Below are 20646 nucleotides of genomic sequence, written 5' to 3'. Positions count from 1 at the left end.
AAACGTTATGAAGTGAAACAAAGGAGGGAGGGCCGGAGAGAAGCGGCTCCTGATAAATGTCATTCCAGAAGAGCCTTCAAGTTCATATAGCAGCTGAGTCTTCACTAGGCACAAACACATCCCTCACATCTCATTTCTTACATTAAGACGCTGAGAGAAATGTCAGGCCAGATAACGGCCGTCTCCGCTCAGCCCCTGACATTAAAGGACAGCGAGTGTGCAGACACGTGTGCGGTGTGTATATTGCTTTTGCAGAGGAGTGATTCTGAAGAGCTCAGTCTTGGCTGCATGTGTTTCTGGTGCATGTCCTTTTGGTAATAATGGGTGAATTAAAAGTGGCACAGGTTGCCTGGGAGTTTAATAAAGCAGATAGATATGAAAATGATAAGCTGTGATAATGGTGGGTTTACTGTTGAGCACAAGACAGCAAAGTGCAAAATTCTAGGCTTTCAAATTTCAGACTATTATTTAAATACTGTCCCTGCTATTTTTCTATCTCATATATCCTCTGTTCTAATTTTCTGTAATAAGTCAAAAGTACAAGTATGATTATGAAATTGCTGATAATAAGAGCCCCCCCTTTCTCTATTTCCCCTTCACAACAATGCTTTTTACCTCACCACCATTTGACACATCAAATCAACATAACTCTGTAGTGATATAAAGACTTCAAATGCATTAATGGCTTCTTGGTGTTGAAAAAAAAAATACTGAATACACTCATGCCAGCTTAAGAGCTGAGGCTTTATGTGAAATGGAAATGGAAAAGTATTGATAAGAACATTAATTGCTGCCCAGGGCAAGAGGCCAAGGTGAAATTAGCGTAAAAAGGTTTCTAAAGGGATAAGAGACAAGAAAAGCATACAGTTTAGCGTCAGAAGGCCGATATTGAATGGTCCAGTGGGAAAGCAAGTAAAAAAAAAACATAAACGTGAAGTAAATTGGAGTTTCAGGGATTTCCTTATTTTCTTTCTTTTCCATTTTAGTTGCTTTTCCTACCGTTTTAATTAAAGTCAGTGAATCGTCTACTTTCAGCCAGCGTACATAGTGAAACGATGTGTTTTTGAAAATAAAGCTGGCAAGAACTTTATTGGTCTCTGGGCTTTTAATAGATGTCCCATAGCCACAAAAAGAATTTCCTGCATTGCAAGAAACACATTTATAGAATCATATATATTTCAGGGATGCATTACGTCTCATTTCAACAGAACCGGTGCATACCTCCATGACTATGCTAGAGAGTCAAACCTCATCAATAATTCAGCATGAAGCCCACGTTCAATATCAGCTATTAGCAAAGGCAATGTCTATGTTTTTTTTTTGCTGTGGTTTGTGATATTTGAAACAATTATAGTACAAAAAAGAAAGAGAGAAAAGTTCTAGAAATGAGCAGGAACTCTTACCTGTAGCAGAGTGATATTTCCATATAATACTGGGTTCAGGTCGTCCAATTGCCAAACACATAAGACTGACGTTACTGCCCTCGTTTACCGTTATGTCTGTTGAGATGTTCACAATCCTGGCTGGAACTGCAACACATAATAGAAAGCATTTCAACTTTAAATAAAATAAATACAATAAATCATTTAATCAAACAATGAATGATTCTTCAGAGTAAAATTCTATCTTTAAAATTCAAAATGTTGCACAAATAAATCAGTAATTCTTCTTTTTGTTTTACTTTTTTTTCCTCATGTGTGCAAAATCTCAAAATCAGCTTCATTCTTTTCTGGTACTACAGGGAGCCAGCAAAGACAGTTTGAGTCCACATGAACAATATGCACACTGAGCAAGTCCTGTGGGATGCGTTCTTAAAAGCCGTTCTCTGTGGAGGCAGAACCCAGTGTACTCAAAAGCCAGGATGATGGAACACAGAAACGACTGTCCACCAGTCTGTAGGTAAAGAATTCTAGGACTAACCCCAGGGACAGACATCTCCCAGTTAACAACCAAGAATTCCTGTCTCCGGTAGCCTTGGGTGTGTATTTGCCTGATTTATTTATGTTGTGGAGCAACTCATCGATACTAAAAAAATTCCACTTGAATCATGAACAGAACTATTTCATTGTACTAATTTAATAATTGGGTACTACTACTGACTACATCTACTTCTACTATTACTTTTACAACCACTAGTACATCGACTTCTTAAACTATGTCTATAACTACTAATACAATTACTTTACTTTACTAGTATCTTTACTTTTACAACTACTTCAATTAATTTACAATTAATAATACTATTATTTCTACTAGTAATTCTACTACTATGATTATTTCTCGTTCTTCTACTTCTACTAATACCACTGTTACTACTACTACTACTACTACTACTACTACTACTACTACTAATAATAATAATAATAATAATAATAATAATAAAACAATAAATACTATTCAAACAGCACCTTTCATGCATGCAAAACATGTGCAGGTACAAAAAAGAAATATGACAAAAAGTAAAAGTGTTTTTTGTTTTTTTGTTTTTTTCTTTTATTTTTTTTTAGGAGAGCTAACAATCAAATAAGATTTCCTATTCACCTAGATTTTAGGTGAATCCACAACATGATAGAAACCATTGTGAAAAGCCTAACTGGGTAACGCTAGTCACCTCGTCTCTGTGTAGCCCGGACTCCAGCAGAGAAATGAGTCAGCCCTACTTTTTCCACAGCTTGACTGACATGATGCGATAGCTGTGTCAGGAATGCTGTTTACATAACCTATACTGCAAATGCAATGATGACAGCTTGCCTGTCTCCTCCATCTTCTCCTTTTCAGTGTGAGCCAAATGGGCAGCTAGAAACCCGGAAAGATATCATTTAACTGGTGCACTATCATGCCGGAATGTGCTATCTAGGTTTGCTGCAAAAGTAAATATTTCATGGTTAAACTACTAAATCTGCCACACACACAGAGTTGCAGTTAGAAAACTCTGGCCAGATGTATGTACGATAGTAGGTGCAATGAAAAACACAACTTGATGCAGCTGCAAAAATCTGCTTGCATTTGTAATGTGTAATAATGTGTCAATACATGAGGTTTTAAAGGGTAGAAATGCGGAGAGTATTAGTACAGCTGACGTGCCATTAGATTCAGTGGTGGCTGTTGGGTTTTAAAACAGTGGAAGCACAGATGTCTGTTACTGAACACTTTAACTGTCAGATTTTTTCAACTTCAATAAGAGACAACTGTTTTATGATTTATTTTCCGCAATAATTGCACCACTGTCCTTGATGAGACCAAAGAGGAAGTATAAAAAAAAGACCTTCCCTTTGTCTTCTATACTAAGTACGCTGAAAGGACCTGTTTATGCTGCATGACTTCTGAATAACCTTGATCTTAAGTGTTCACCTTTCTTTCTGTTTAATTCTCAGCCTCTCCTCATACAGAAGAAAGTGGTGAGAACTAGCTCTATACACCTATAAATAAATAAACAACATATTTCTGAAATGAACGCAAACTTACATTTCTATACAATATTTACAAAAATATGGATAAAATTATGTGCTAGTTGTGTAAAACTGGATTAACAATAACATGACAATTTGTTTATATAGCACAATTAATTACACCTTCTGTCGAACCAATGTGCTTTCCATTAGGTCATTAAAAACAGAAAAACACACAACAAACAAACAGAAAAATTATAAAATCCTACAAATATCCCATCAGCCATACGCGTTTGAAAAAAAAAATTCTTTAGCCTGGTCTTAAAAATATTAAGAGAAGAGGCTAGTCTAATGGAAAGTGGCAAGGCATTCCAGAGCCTGGGGGCAGCAATACAGAAAGCACAACCTCTGTAAGATCTCACGTTCATAAGCCTCAACTTTGGGGTAAACAATAGATCCTGGTTGGAAGACCGAAGGGCTCTACAGTAGTGCGTTGATACTCAGTGAGTAACTCACTGAGATGGGGAGGGCCAAACCATTCAGAGATTTATAAACGAGGAGCAAAATTTTAAAATCCACTCTAAAACAAACAGGCAACCAATGTAGTGAGCGTAAAATAGGAGTAATACGCTCTCTCTTTTTTACCCCACACAAGAGTCGAGCCACAGCATTTTGGAAAAGCTGCAAGCGGGATAAAGCTGTCTGGCTGATCCCAAAATAAAGCGAGTTACAGTAGTCCAGCCTAGATGAAATAAAAAACGTGAATTACTTTTTCAAAATCTTTAAAAGAAAGAAAAGGCTTAGCTTTAGAAAACAGACGCAGCTGAAAAAAGCAAGCTTTGACGACTGAATTTATTTGTCAGTTAAACTTTAAACCATCATCAAAAATGAAACCAACTTTTTTTTACTCATTATTTCAAACACAAAGACATCCCTCCCAAATCTAGTTTCGGGGAATTTGAAAATTCAGATGGACTAAAAACTATAATTTCAGTTTTCTTTTCATTGAAGATTAAAAAATTTAAGGAAAGCCAAGCCTTTAATTCTGCCAAACATGCCATAAGAGACACAAGACCCACAGAATTTCGTTTGACAGACAAATAAACCTGTGTCATCCGCATAACAGTGAAATGACAAACCGTGTTTTCTAAAAATTGAGCCAAGAGGGAGCATATAGAGAGAAAAAAGCAAAGGAGCCAAAATAGAACCCTGAGGAACCCCACAGGAAAAAACAGCATTACTCGAGTAATGTTCACCCATCTTGACTGAAAAACTTCTATTTGCAAAATATGATTTAAACCAATCTAGAGCGACACCTCTTAAACCAACAAAATGTTTTAAACGCTCAATGAGAACAGCATGATCGACTGTATCAAAAGCAGCTGTCAAATCTAAGACCACAAGGACTGCAAAATCCCCCGAATCACATGATTTTAAAATATCATTAAGAACCTTCAAAAGTGCAGTCTCGGTAGAATGGGATTTACTAAAACCTGACTGGAATGTTTCAAATATTGAATTATCAGCTAAAAAACTTTGTAACTGTGAAAACTCAATTTTTTTCAGAATCTTTGAGATAAAAGGCAGATTAGAAATGGGCCTAAAGTTTGTTAAAACTGATGAGTCCAGATTCTGTTTTTTAAGCAGTGGGTATGCTTTAAACAGTCAGCCTTAATGCCAGATTCTAAACTACGATTAGTGATGAACAAAAGATATGGAGCAACATCAATAAAAACTTGCTTAAATAAAAAAGGAGGAAGAATATCCAAAGACGAGCCCGAGGGCTTAAGATGCTCAACTATTTCCAGCAAATCTGGAAGTGAGACTAGTTTAAACTGACTAAAAAAGTATTGGCGATGGAGGGATTAGACGGATTAACAAACGAGGGAGTTATCCCCAGCCGGAGATTGTCAGGACTCAGCCCGGACTTTGGCCACATGCTCTTGTTTATGTTCCCTGTCACGTGTTTGCCCCGCCCTTGTTTACTCCTCCTCGTCTCTGCACACCTGTTCCTCATGTGTTCATTGTCCTGTCTATTTAACCGTGCCGTGTTGCCTATGGCAGCGCGGAATCCTTGTCTTCTGTTGTCGTGTTCGAGTCGTATCTGGTTTTGTCTTTGTCCTTGTTTTTATTTAATAAATCCTGTTTTTTTAATGCTATCCTGCATTTGGGTCTATTTTATCCCCGCGTCGCTGTCAGGAGATCCCTAATTTTACTATCAAAAAATAATAAAAATTCTTCACATGATGGAGAAGAATCCCCAGAACAGTTCTTGTTAATAATATCTGACAAATGTCACCATTTTGCTTTTTTAACTGCAAGAGAGAGTAGAGAGAGAGTAGACTGCACTTTCTTTCTGCTCTTCTACAACAACGTCTGAGAGAACGAATAGAATCATCAATCCAGGGTTCAGAAAGAGTTTTAGACTGAAAAGTCCTTAAAGGAGCCACAGCATTTAAAACATTAGAACAGGTGTAGTTATACCAGAAGGGAAGTTCCTTGACGCTAGCATCACAGGAGAAATCGTCAATAGATGGCATCACTTCATGAAAAATTGATGAAAAAGAGTCTTTGGTAGTATGAATAATACGCAGAGAAAGATGAGACTTTTCATATGATCACTACAACAATTCCATTAGCATTTTTATAATTGGCAGTTATAATTGGCAATAAAGAGGTCTTCTAATCGTCATATCATAAGCTGTACATCTGGTTGCAACAAAGATTCCATTTCAAAAAAATTTTAAATAAAAAAATCTAAAATGTTTTCTCAAGCAGAAATCAGGACAGTGATAATCTTTACTCTATTAAAACACACTTGAATCTGCCATAAAATCTAATTGAAAAATGTTCAGCAAATGGAAACCTACGGGTGTCCACAGACTTTTACGGACATTTTTGCACAGGCTGCAGTGTCCATGAAAAACAGTTCACATTAATTAACTGAAATTCACAATATGGACATTTGACAGTTTGATTAGATAAAATATTGAATTTCACCAAGAAACATACTAAAAACACAGTGTAGATTCAGAGCAGTGGTGGCTCAAGCGGTTAAGGTTCTGGGTTGTAAATCAAAGGATCGTGGTTCAAGGACCCAGCACTGCCAAGCTGTCACTGTCAGGCCCTTGAGCAAGGCCCTTAACCCTCACTATTCCAGGCATGCTGTGTCATGGCCGACCCTGTGCTCTGACCCAAACCTCAGAAGTCGTGAAATGCAAAGAAAAATTTTCACTGTGCTGTAATGGATATATTACAAAATAAAGGCTTCTTCTATTCTAGACACGTCGGTAAATATTTAATTGATACATTTTTAGAGAAGGCTTCCTACATAATCTTAAAGCAATCACCTCATATTAAATTCAGGTGATCCTAAATAGAAAACTGCTGTATACAGAATAAATCATTTTACAATTAATTATTTATGAATAATAATTTAAAAGGTGTTGCTTTTTTAATTGACAGTGTCACAACGGTCCTTTCTAATGTGTAAACTTTTTTGTTAGATAAGGAAATCAATTTGTTCGACCTTGGGATATGTGCTATGACCAGCATTGCCAGATCTGTGTGATCAAAGCAGCTCAGCTTTAAAGTAATATAAAATAAATAATACATTTACCAATGTTCTAAAATTGTCCTATTTTATTAGACATTTCGTCATGAATAAAAATACCTAAGATAATGAATAATAATAAATAAGGTCTGGCACTTCAAAGTGTGAGTATGAGTATCCCAAACAAGTATGAGTATCCCAAACACTCATACCTGTCTATATTGGGTCAGCACATTTTTTCCTTCCATTTAACCCTTTGACAAACCTACCACACACCCACACACACACACACACACACACACACACACACACCCACACACACACACACACGCGCCTATATGTCCCCATATGCATGAAAAGGGAATTCATGGGAATGTTCTACTTAGGAATTTATCAATGAGAATGCTCTACTTACCTAAGTATTACCTGAGTATATTGAAAGTCAAGACCAATAATTAAACAGGTGAATTAAAACCTGCACCCATATCCCTGTAAGACTGGATAAATTTGGACACCTCTGGTCTAGTAGTTTAAGGCCATTGTATGAAATTCCCTTTATAAACAATAATAATAATAATAATAATAATAATAATAATAATAATAATAATAATAATGTTATTGTTAGTATTATTATTATTATTATTATTATTATTATTATTATTATTATTATTAATACCACTACTACTACTAATAATAATAATAACTATTTAAAATATCAATTGATATGTCCCTAAATATATGCATGAATCTAAAAACAAGATGATTCAGAGTGGTATTACTTATTAACTGTAGGACACAACAGTAGTTGCCTAGGTGAAATTAGCATTCATGTACATATTCTGGTACCTCAGGTAAATTAGCATGTTCTGTGAAAGAAAGCACTGGGTCACTCTATACACAAGCAGATATGGTTGAAATCAGTGTTCTGTATCTTGTTGCTGTTCCAAACCTCCAACCCTAGAAATGAATATGCAGATTTGTTGTTTAGCCAAATCAGCTGCTTGTGGTCATATTTATTAGCAATTAGCAGCTGGCACAAAATCAGACTTTAGATATTTGTTACTGAGAGCTTTATTTTAGATTTAAAAAAGAGTTATTTGTCCCATCACAGTTTGAATTGGCAATTCAGTGAGTTTAAACAAACGGTGTCTATCAGTTGCTACGGTGTCCCCTAGAAAGCAATACTTCAGAGCAAAGATGTGTCTATCAGTTGCTCTGTGTTGAATGCAACAATTGATCTATAACCTCTCAATGCTTAAGTAGGTAATGTCTGTGATTTCAAACAGCTGCCTAAATCATAGGTATAGAGACCCTAGATGCCTTTGGGCTAAAGATTAACACATCTCTTGGAGAGTTTAACTTTCTATCAAGTCGAACTAAGTTCAAAGTGTTTGCAAAGATTTTTGTGAACATGACACACTGTGAAGCATTTGGAAGTAAGAATTATTAACACCTCAAAGAAAGAGAACAAGAAATGACGTTTGAATGGAGAAAACTTAGAACATACATGCTGTGTCAAAGAAATGGGTCAGAGTACTTTTTAACACAAAAGTCTTGCAGATCATTCAAATACGCACTTCATGTTAATACTCCTAACGCAGCTTCTTAACAGCTGAACTATTATCTGTGGGAGGCCATTAAATCTGAATGGAACTACATTGACTTTCCTATGTGTGAAAAAGATTTTTCTATTCCACAAAAGTACTCGTGTAACTTTGCAGAGTTGCTGATTCAGTGTGACATTAAAAATACAAATTATCATGGACTTTTTTCTTTTTGCCATTTTTGTCTATATTTTGTGTGTGTGTGTGTGTGTGTGTGTGTGTGTGTGTGTATGTGTGTGTTTACATTTAAGGACTTTAGGCAGGGGTTATGGAGGAGTATTGCTGCTTAGCTCATTTAAGCTTCTTTAATTGCTGCTTAGATTCAGCATCCCAAATTAGTTACCATTCAGAATATTTAGTTTTGTGACTGAATTTATAGTAGGATTAGTGATTTAATGTTGCTGCCTTAGGGTTTTTTTTTTTCAGGAAGGCTGTGTTTATCATGAAATAACTTAAACTCAACTGTCTTGTCATTTTTGCTTTTATATTACTATATCAATTTATAATTAACATACACATAGCAAAATAATGTTATTTTTACAAATATAAGTATAAGTTTTTCTATGTTCTGATTTTGTGTAATCATATAATTGTTGATATATGAAATACGTAAATAACAATTGGTCAGTGGTGGTCCTTAGGTGGTCCCTTTCCACTAAATTAAAATGCACTTGTAATTAAAAGTGAAGTAAAGAGAAGTGCTCTTGGGCCACTTCCAAATAAACCCTAGTGAGATCTGATTGCTGTGAGAAGTCAATTCGCACCTGATTTAACTAGCCCACAAGTGAGTGCAAATTGAGCCGTAAGATGAAGCTGTATTGTTGCAGGGGTATGAGGTGGGTTTTTAGGAATAAATAATAACAACAACAATAAATAAATAAATAAATAAATAAATAAATAAATAAATAAGACTTTATCTGGCTAAAGAAAAAAAAAAAATATATATATATATATATATATATATATATATATATATATATATATATATATATATATATATATATATATAAAAATATACACTCGGCTTGTTCCTTACACTCCTAAGATGTTTTTATGACCAATGAAAGTTATTTTACAAGTATGCTTTCTGTAATAATGACCATACAGTAATTGTGTTTTTTTTCGTCAATATATGTTAAAATTATTATCCATATGCATAAACTTACTAAAAATCACATAAAACAAATGAAATGTATTTATTTCACATTGTTTCAGACTCAACATATGGCTGAGATATCTCATTTACAGTTGAGATTTTGTTAGCATTTAGTTTAATTACATTTGAATACACAAGACTTTGAACTGCAAACAATTTCCACACAGCTTAAGAATATCGCTATGTATGTGCAGTATCACCGACTATACCGCTTTATGACAGCATATATTGACTAGTATGTCTGGGTAGAAGTGTACAGTTGTCGCACAAGGGTTTCTTTATATATTGATATTTAAATGCACTTTTTATAAAGATGACGATAGACTTGAAACATGAAACTTCAATCTAACAGCCCAAGTGGAAATACCACTTCTCTTTTTTTCTTCTCTTTCAGAAGAGAAAATGTTTCTTGGTCTGGGCATAGTGGGTATCCATAAATATTGCCTTACCACTGTAATGCGAAGTTGTATTTTATTGATCTTTATTGTTGTCTGGCAAATTTTGTGCTCAGCAGTCTTCTTATTTTGGCACAAAGTGCCACCATCGATGCAAGCTTACAAACTCGATATGTCTTGTGCTCAACAGGATCCCAACAATGTAGACCACCAAAATCACTACACAGTATATCTTTTATTCATTTTATTTATTTATTTATTTATTTTATTTCATGTCAGATCATTAAATGAATTCATAAATTTGAGTTGGTAAAGTGATTAAGTGTTAAACATTAAAAATCTATTTTAAAAAGTATATGTGTACAGATCTATAAGAAATTACACAAGTACATTTTTTTCATATCAATAATCAAAATCATATCACTTCCTGTCACCCTGGGGAATCTATGACTCAAAAAAGCTGTCAGTTATTGAATTAGGAGATGGAGAAAGGCAATTGTTGAGCCTGTCACCACAGAATGGCATAGTGTCATTCAATTAGGGCGTCACAATGACAATAACAATTTCATATAGGACAACCTGAAACTTTTTCCATGTCATGAATGATCTCAATACAATATTCACAATGAATAGATTTGATACGGGTGGAATTAATGTGGATATCCCAGAACATTTGCAAAATAGGTTTTCATGTTTCATTCAACTACAAAAAGATAACTGGCAATTGATTCTTCAGAACAGAACGAGTGCCAGACATAAGAGTCCTATGATTGTCTGAAACGTCAGAAGCTCTTTTTCTGAAAGCCACACAGGAAGACTGGTTGACCAAATATCAGCTTTGAGTTCAATGTAATATTAATATGCTATGTGACAATGTGGCTTGGCTTGTTTGATTTAATAAAATTGCTTTGCTTTTAGGCCAGTAGACAGAAACCAAACAGAAGTTTAACAGATCAAATATTTCGTGCTCTGATTGCCAGTCCTCTCTTTATAATGATACTAAAGGCCTGTAATTGAGGCAGAAGAAGACCATGGAGGTACTTTGCCTGCTTTATCCTGATTGAAGGTTGGCGGTAAATGTCATCATTGTGCTGCAGTCCTGTATGGTTTTGTCTCCAGGCCATCTTTAATATTCATTCATTCATTCATCTTCTACCGCTTATCCGAACTACCTCGGGTCACGGGGAGCCTGTGCCTATCTCAGGCGTCATCGGGCATCAAGGCAGGATACACCCTGGACGGAGTGCCAACCCATCGCAGGGCACACACACACTCTCATTCACTCACGCAATCACACACTAGGGACAATTTTCCAGAGATGCCAATCAACCTACCATGCATGTCTTTGGACCAGAGGAGGAAACCGGAGCACCCGGAGGAAACCCCCAAGGCACGGGGAGAACATGCAAACTCCACACACACAAGGTGGAGGCGGGAATCAAACCCCGACCCTGGAGGTGTGAGGCGAACGTGCTAACCACTAAGCCACCGTGCCCCCCCATCTTTAATATTACTATTATACTATTATATACTATAAAAATATACTATTTTCAACCTTTCCTTGTCTTCTTCTTTATATGAGGGCCACTTACAGCTAAAAAGCACTAGGCTACAGCAGTGAACAAGTGATATACAGTTCAATTCAATTTTATTTCTAATGCACTTTTAACAAAGGACACTGTTGCTTAGCAGTTTTTTTTACAGGATTAGTATAAAAAAAAAATAAATAAAGTTTACAATTTTTTTGTAATATTTATCCTTAATGAGCAAGTCAGAGGCAACAGTGAAAAGAGACGATATCAGGAAGAAACCTTGAGAAGATCTAGCCTCAAAATGGAATCCTTCTTCATCTGGGTGACCTCAAATAGTGTTATTGTCAGTAATTTCCTTTCTATAACTGTATGTTATATAAGTCATGTGCAAGCCTTCGAGCAACTTATGAGTATGAGCATCACCGTTATTTCTGAATAAATTATAGTCTTGACTTGCAAAACCAAATGTGGTAACAACAGTCCAAACCAACCTCCATGATCTCCAAGTTGTACTATCCACAGCAATCCCGTGTATCTCCAGGCTGTCTACATGGAGCCGTCCTTGACAGCAGTCGTATATGTTATTGTACATGTTTTGTCTTTGTGACAATGCATTGACTTACAGCGGCTTCTGTGTAAGTTCAAAATTAAAGGTCCTTTAATAAACCTCATTTGGATGAAGTAGCCTCTCTTCTAATAAAGCTGCGAAATTAAACAAGAGGAAGTTAAGAAGAGTGTTAAAAACACCACAACAGGATGCTGCTGAGACTGTGATGGCATAGTGCTGTGAAATACTTTAATAGTTAAGATGAGAAATAAGAAGTGGTGATGTATTTAAGACAGTGCATCCTTATATTATTCAAATGCTTAATATGGGAATTTGTTTCCTCACAGCTGGAGGAAGAATATTGCCAGGTTTCTTTCACAAACGACTTCTTTATATAGTAACTGCTGAATATAGTTATGTTAAAGATGACTGCCACAAACATTCCTAAAAATACACTGGCAATATTGAAAAGACTTTTAATGAGACACGGTGCCCCGACACCATACCCACAACAACACCAAGTACCTCAATGCCATCCCCACCCATCACCATGTGCCCCAACAATATACCCAACACATCAACATTTGCCGCAACACCAACTCCACCCCTTGACATGTGCCCCAAACACCATCCCCACCCCTTCCGCTAGAGCCCCAAACCCCATCCCGCCCTCAAGTGGACCAATCACAGTCATTCTCATTCCCTAGTGTCTCAGGGTCTCATCCTACCAATGATTTGAGCAATATATTAAACATAGGTTTTCCAATATGTAATTTTTTTGTACTAGCATGGGGCAATTTTTTATACATGTAAAATGACTACAGATCCATGTGTCACATGCATCTAGTGTAAAAGGCCACACTGAATAAAATGGGAGCATTTGCTTTGTCTGGTGTAAAATGGGCTGTTTTACTGTCACAGTTGCTGAATTATTAACATTCATTTTATTACCATTCTTGTGGAAATGCTGTAGAGCTCATCTCTGTTACCTTTCTTTTAAATTTAGTCTTTAAAATTAAGGTTGCACTCAAGATATCAACATTTTTTATCTTGAAAACACTGGTGCTTGCATACAAAGTTAAAAATATACCATCACCTTTTAATCTCAAAGCTTTTGTCACTCTTCGCACTGCAGCTCACCCCCTCCGCTCTACCAGCACTGCTCAGCTGGTCCCACCATCCCTCAGGGTAAGAGGTAGGTACATCAAGTCTCTTTTCTGTTCTGGCACTGAGGTGGTGGAATGAACTTCCCCTTGATGTCCGAACAGCTGAGTCACTGGCCAGCTACTTCTTCCTGAAACACTTAAACTAGCACTTATTTTCCCTGTTTGTTCTATGTATACTTAAAAAAGATAAACATCTCCCAACATAGTTTTAGCTTGATGATATCCTAAGTCTGTAACCTAGTGAACCAGTCTTGATGTATTCATTGATAGAGACTTCACTGATAGCACTTTTGGACGTCACTCTCCTCTCTTTAATTGCCATTAAAACCCCATTAGCATCACATTGTGCAAATCAAACATATGGACAACACAATAATTAAATAAACATTAATGTAAAACAATAGCTTAAACTTAACACATGGACATGGGTGTCAAAATATCTAGACAGTCTTGATCTCTTGGATTTGTCTGTCTGAAATGAAATGTTCTGCACATTCTCATCCTTACTGTATATATGCTGACTTTTTTCAGCCTCCAATCTCACTTCTATTATGCTGACATACAACGGGGTGCGGATGGGGTTAAAGGAATTGGCAAGCCGGCAGGGCACCCAAAGAACTCTGTCAGTGAAAAATGGACTCCACACTGCCTGTGCTGAACTAGCTGCCACTAATGTGTTACATGGGCAAATTGCTGAGGACTCTTTTCCCATTTACATTCTCATAACACAGCTGAATCCTTCCAACGGCTCATTACTGCTGTTTAAAATGAGGAAAAAGGCAGCTTCACAATCCAATAAACGAGAATTGAGGCTTATTACACAAATGTGCAGCTAGTTGAGAGGCCGTCAGATATATTCCCCTAAGGAGGAGAAGGTTTCAGCACTAATCTAAAACAAAGACACATCAGTTCACTTGAACAGAGGAGGGGGAATAACCCTGGCTCCTGTGTGTAGTGGTGTCTAATTGAATTGAATGAGTCTTGCACTTTGACACATAATGCCAGATAACTCAAAGGACATACTGGTCATAAACTATTTTAGAATCTTTAAACAGAGACACAGGATCTCATTAGTCATTCAGACACAGTTTCCTTGAAATGCACAGAAAGATGGTTTTCAAAGTGGGATTCAGGATCCCTCGAGGGGGGCATATGTTTGCTTTTGCTATACACTGAAGTCATCTGGGTTTGAGATCAAAATAATGAGATGATAGAGGATAGATTTTCAATTTTCAAGTGAGCAAAAGCATTGGAACTAATTAGAACAATCTTAAAGTAAATAGCACAATAATTGGTTCAGCAATAACTGACATCACAAAAAACAGGTGCATTCTTCTTCTTTTCATGCTTTGCTCAGTTCTTGCTTGTTTTGAGAGGTTTTGTCCTTCAGTCTCCTCTTCAAGAAGAGGTATTCTGCTCAATTGGTTTAAGCTCTGGTGATTTACTTGACCAGTTTAAATCTTACCACATTTCTTTCCCTCAACAAAGTCCTTTGTTTTTTTATGCAAGTTGTCAGACCTCTGAATTCCTCCTATTGCTACCATCAGGAGTTACATGATCAGTAAAGATTAGTGAGCCTGTTCCAGAAGTAACCATGTAAGTCCAAGCCATGACACTACCTACACCTGCTTGATTGATGAGCTCATATGTATTGGTTCATAAGCACATCCTTTCTTTCTACACACTTTGGCCTTTTCAGAATTTTGGTTGGCATCTTGTGGTTTGGCCTCTATACTGTATTTCTGCTCTCAAAGACTTCTTCAAGCGATGGATTGAGATACCTGATATCTTTGACTGTTGTTTTGGGTTTTTTCTTCACTGCTGCCACAATGTTTTTATCATCAACTGTTGTTTTCCTTGGCAAACCTGTTCCATGTCTGGTTGTTAGAGCACCAGTGGTTTCTTTCTTTTTCAAGACATGCCAATTTGGTGAACCGTCCAATGCTTGTGCAGTGGTTCTGACCAATTTCCCTATTTTCTCAGCTTCAATATGGCTTGGTTTTGTTCCAAAGACAGCTATCTGTTCTTCATGATGGTTTATACTTTTAACAACAAATGCAGTATTTACAGGCAAAACCCAGGGAACAAAACAAATGCAAACATACAGAGCTATTAATTGATAAATCAATAAACCAATCAATCAAAAAAAAATTAAGAACGTATATGCTTGCACCAAAAGTAGTTCTCATATTATATATTTCATTTAAAAATATATATATATTTATAAAACAATTCATTCAGACAGTTCTGAATGAGGCAACCTCAATCAATAGATATCAACTAAATAATATTTTTTATTCATTTCAGCTTAGTAAAATAACTTATATGGAAATATGGAATGTAAAAATATGAAATGAAAAATAAAAATATAAATAAATAATTACAGAAATGAGTGTGTGTGTGCCCTGCGATGGGTTGGCACTCCGTCCAGGGTGTACCCTGCCTTGATGCCCAATGACGCCTGAGATAGGCACAGGCTCCCCGTGACCCGAGGTAGATCGGATAAGCGGTAGAAGATGAATGAATGAATGAATTACAGAAATGACTAGCGAGTCACTCCATGTACAATTGAGGCGGTGTACAATGGCCTTGGGCATCACTGGGGAATAAAACTTTAATTAGGAACAGATATAGCTGGAAATCTGCATGTGCTTTTTGTTCTGATTTTACTAAGCTAGCTTTACCCAATCATTTGTACCCTGACTGTGCACACTGAGAGGTGGAATCAGTGGAACATATGGTGTGTTATCATCACCTCCAACACCCTACATGCACAGGGACAGACACCTGCACTGCTCTCCTTCCTCACTCTCTCTGACTCGCTCCATCCGCCCCAAAAAAACTCCATCTTCCTTCTGGTTCTGTTTGCTCTCACATGACTCACTTCAAACTCCAACTCATTTACTGCATATGGACGGAGGAGACTCTTAACTGCCAGACACCAAACTGTAAACTCTAAACCAAACTTTTTAAAGATACTTTAATAAAGCATCTTCACATGAATCCTTCTGTTAGCAGAGATATATTACTTTCTTTCCCATTAACAAAGGTCTTAAGGGAAAAAAGAGAAAAAAGAAACGGGTACTCCCAGTAGACTTGTATATTATAAAACTACACAGTTCTAAAAAAACCAAGCAGTGCTTCTTCACTTGTAAGTGTACTTGTACATGCACATGATTTAGGTTTCATGTGAACATTACTATTAAAACAAATATGTATGAGTCATGTAAGGAATAATCCAAAATGGAGCGAGGTCTATGCTGGGTCATGTGATGCGGGATAGTACAAACATCCTTTACTATAGTTTTATGCCACAGCAATTTGATAAGGATTGCAATTTATTTAAAACTTATTAATAACACACCATTATAACAATATTCGGAACATCCACAAGCAAATTAGTTTCTGTTATCATCACCATTCTAGCTGCTTTAAATAGCATTAAAAGTCCTCCATCTTCTGAAGACTCACACGGTGGAAAACACAACAATGTTTACAAAGCACTGACACTCGGACATTCCTTACGTAAATGTTAATCAAACACACTCCTTACAAAATGCTTCACCAAATAAACAATTATATACATATATATTTGTCTATATATTAGACTTGGACTGTGTAGACTGTAAGTTTGTGAATAAAACCATAGAAACTGTAACATATTAGAATTAATTAACAACTTCTTAGTAATTGGAATCAAAACTTCACCAGTACTGGTGTTTATGTATTTATTTACTTTATTCATTTATGCATTTATGTATCTTTACTAGCTGTATTCATGGTGAAACATGCATTAAATTTCTGGTTAATTAATTGCACATTTTGACCATACAGTTAAAGGTAAATTATTTATAATCGAACTATCCGCTCTCAACAAGATTAGAATGGGTTTTATTTTGACTCTGGTTCCTCTAAAGGTTCCTAATATCATCGTCAAATGTTTTTCCTGGTCAACATTGTGTCTGGTTTGCACATTAGGGATTTTTTTTTATATATACTTTTTTAAATTTATATTTATATCCTGAAATTACAATTCTGTAAAGCTGGTTGTAACAATGCCCATTGTTAAAAATGCTATACAAATAAAATGTAACTGAACTGAATTGAACTAGCTTCTTTATCCTGGTAAGGACTGAGGACCTATCCCAGAAACAATGGGTGAGAGGATGGATTATACCCTCGCCCTGACACCCAGAGGAATACAGTCTGTAATCTGAGAGCAAGCTCAAAACAGTGGCCCTAGATCTGTAAGGCAGCAATTCTACCAGCTGCACCACCACTTCACCCTACAACCACTTCATCCTTATATACTATTTAATAAATTACAAGTATTAAAAGTATTACATACATGGCTCAAAAAAATGTATAGGATACATTAACTGATCTTGCTAGGCTACAGTTAGCTAATTTTAGAGTTACTGCTGTGGTACGAAAACTATTCATCATCCAATCACATCTAGCTAGGAGTGATCCTATGGAGGATGCTTTCATGGACAGAGAAGAAGACAGTTGACAAATTGTGTAGATAATCTATTACGATGAGTAATTTATATGGTAGATTTACAAATGAGTGCAGCTACAGGATTTACATTTACATTAACATTTATTCATTTAGTAGAAGCTTTTATCCAAAGTGACTTACAAATGAGAAAATACAAGCAAGCGATAAATCCTGCAGAGGACAATACAAAGAACTATACAAGATTTGTAACTGAGTGCTAGAAGAACAAAGTGCACAGAATAGAGGTATAAGACTTAAGTGCAGATTTTAAGGGACAAGTTAGGGGTTCACTACACTTATATAACAAAACAACATAACCAGTAGGTTCAACTAAATTCATAAATACGTGTAAATATGTTTCTACTTTGGATTTGCACTGCACACTGTACACCTTTATCATGATCACTTAGGCTCCATCAGGACCAGGATAAAGTGCTTAGTGATGATTAGCGAATGACTTGATGGATGGATGGATGGATGGATACATGGATGCATGATCAAATAAATAAATGAATAAATGAATGAATAAATTAGACACATATTTTGAAAGGTATATTAGAATTCTTTTTTTTAAATCAGTTAAATATGAGCAAACAACTGGCCTTCTTATAGTCTTAGCTAGTGAAAACTGCATAGTCCCCTTAAATATACAAGAATTGAGAACCTACTCAGTTGGGCACAATGAATGAAATGTTAAAAGTCTAAAATTGAAGTACAATTTTTATCTGTAGCATAATATTTCAGGAGCAAATAGCAATTCATGAGAAATAGTACTGGAACATCAGCATTTACACGTTAAGCTGACAAAAATGTCTCGCTCTAGTCAAGCTTCTGCTGTTACTTTTATCTTCCCATGACACTCCTAAATTCAGCATCAAATCTAAGCTTCATTTGAAAAAGACATTCTGGGACTCTACCTTACTTTTCCATTTTGTCTACATGAATTCTTTTTTCATGTAGACAGCACACAGCACAACAAAGCACCATATGCCTCACCCCTCATTGTTCCACAGCCACTTTTCTCTCGAGAATTAATAAAAAGTTTCTTCTTGTCACCTGTCTATATTACAAGGGCCACCCAAAGCACCTGACACCCAATACACCATGCAATATGTCCTAGTCTTAAAGCACAGGCACTTTAAATTTGCATCAATTACATTGCACTTGCTTCTGATGCTGAATGTGATCTACGCGCTCATGTTCCCAATGGAACATATTTACGTCCTTGCAGTATCCAGGCAAAACAATCTTTACTGCTGCCTTCTGACAACTGGCATTTGCTTCCCTCTAAATCACTGACATGCGTAGCAGGAACTTGGAGAGAAGGTTTGTTTTTGAGAGGGCACTGTCACAGCAGGATGTTGATTGGTGAAAGCTTGTTAGACCAAAAAGTTGACAGAACAGTGAATGGCAGTGCTGAGCACATTGGCTGTGTGTGTGTGTGTGTGTGTGTGTGTGTGTGTGTGTATTTTAGCACCCCATGCTTCACCTGGCTGGAACAGTGCAGCTGAGGCCAAATAGAGTTCATCTATTCCCAACACTGAAATGCTCTAGTCGTGAGACTAGTGACTGATACTGACTGTAGATGCTGCAATATAAGACATTTGTGTGAAATGCATCCAGATAACCTTCACATATTTTCACACTAACTTCCTTTTTTACTGCCTAGCAAAAATGGCCTCAGTGACTTAGATCTCTTTTAATTTCCTAGAACTCCATTTAGAACATCAATACATGTTCTTGTGATTATATATGGAATATAAATGGTTTATGAATATGTTATTACAGAAAAATAAGGCAGTGTGTACAAATTGACAACAAAGGCTTTCCCTTTCACAAAAGGTCCCAGGTAGAAGCTAGAAGCTAGAAGTGAAGACCCTATTTATTCTGAGTGTGTTGTGGACCAAGAAATTCCAGGACATGTGCTAGAGAAACTAGGAAAGATGCAAAAATGCAGAGAAGAAATGGAACAAAGGCAAACAAAGTGGAAAAGAAATTGCGAGTGTTCACGAGAGAGAAACAAGACCCAGGAAGCCTGTTTTGTCCCCCACTGACTGTACAGCATTTATCATGCAAATGTCAGTGTTACAGGATCTCTGATGGGATGTTAGACTCTGACTGATCATTTGTATTGCACGACAGAGAAAAATATATCTGGGCCTAGATGTCTGCTAGCTTGCAAGGTATTCTGCTTTGTTCAGTGCTGAAATATGACTCAGTTTTGTGCTTCATGAAGTTTGTTGCTTCTTAAATGTTTTATCAGTTGGGAATCTGTAGGTTTCAGTGGACACCCTTCCTTTAAACTACCATTTCAGTGAGCAATGTAGGAACAGATTTTATCTGTTAATCTGTTGTCAGACATTTTCTGCCCCATTCATCAGTGCAAACCGATCACCACAGGACCACTGCTGAACAATCTGGGTGTTGATCACTTCCTAGTACAGCAATGATGCTGACATCTGGGTCAACCAGGTCACCTAAATTGCTGGTCCACCTAGAAGGTGTACACTTTGGGGCTTTTTACACCTGGTCACTTCATGCGTTTTCTGTGATCGGATAGCTATCTGATCGTAAAAAGACCAGGTCTAGATGCCCTCTGAAACATTTTAGAGACGGATATAAGTCTGATGGTTCAAACCACTTCAGGAGGTGGTCTGGAATGCATTTCAGATGAAACTGGACAGGTGTAAATGAATGTGGTTGTTCAAGCCACATACGTCAGCGCTAAACTCCTCCCAAGCAGAAGTACGTCACTCGCAAGTAATCTTTCACCCAGGTGTCTTGTTGGGTCTTAAAATGCACT

At 36.6% G+C, this 20646-nt stretch overlaps 1 protein-coding gene across 1 annotated transcript in view; it reads right to left on the bottom strand.

Annotated features, from left to right (window-relative positions):
• opcml (opioid binding protein/cell adhesion molecule-like) overlaps positions 1-20646 on the bottom strand; it is a 129679-nt gene that overhangs the window by 42100 nt on the left and 66933 nt on the right. Inside the window, exon 3 of the mRNA XM_060896334.1 lies at positions 1404-1529. Coding sequence (XP_060752317.1) covers positions 1404-1529 — 126 coding nt within the window. The remainder of the gene's footprint in view (positions 1-1403; positions 1530-20646) is intronic.

The sequence above is a fragment of the Tachysurus vachellii genome, chromosome 20, assembly GCF_030014155.1.
Source record: "Tachysurus vachellii isolate PV-2020 chromosome 20, HZAU_Pvac_v1, whole genome shotgun sequence".
NCBI lineage: Eukaryota > Metazoa > Chordata > Actinopteri > Siluriformes > Bagridae > Tachysurus > Tachysurus vachellii.
This window is presented reverse-complemented; position numbering and strand designations above follow the sequence as displayed.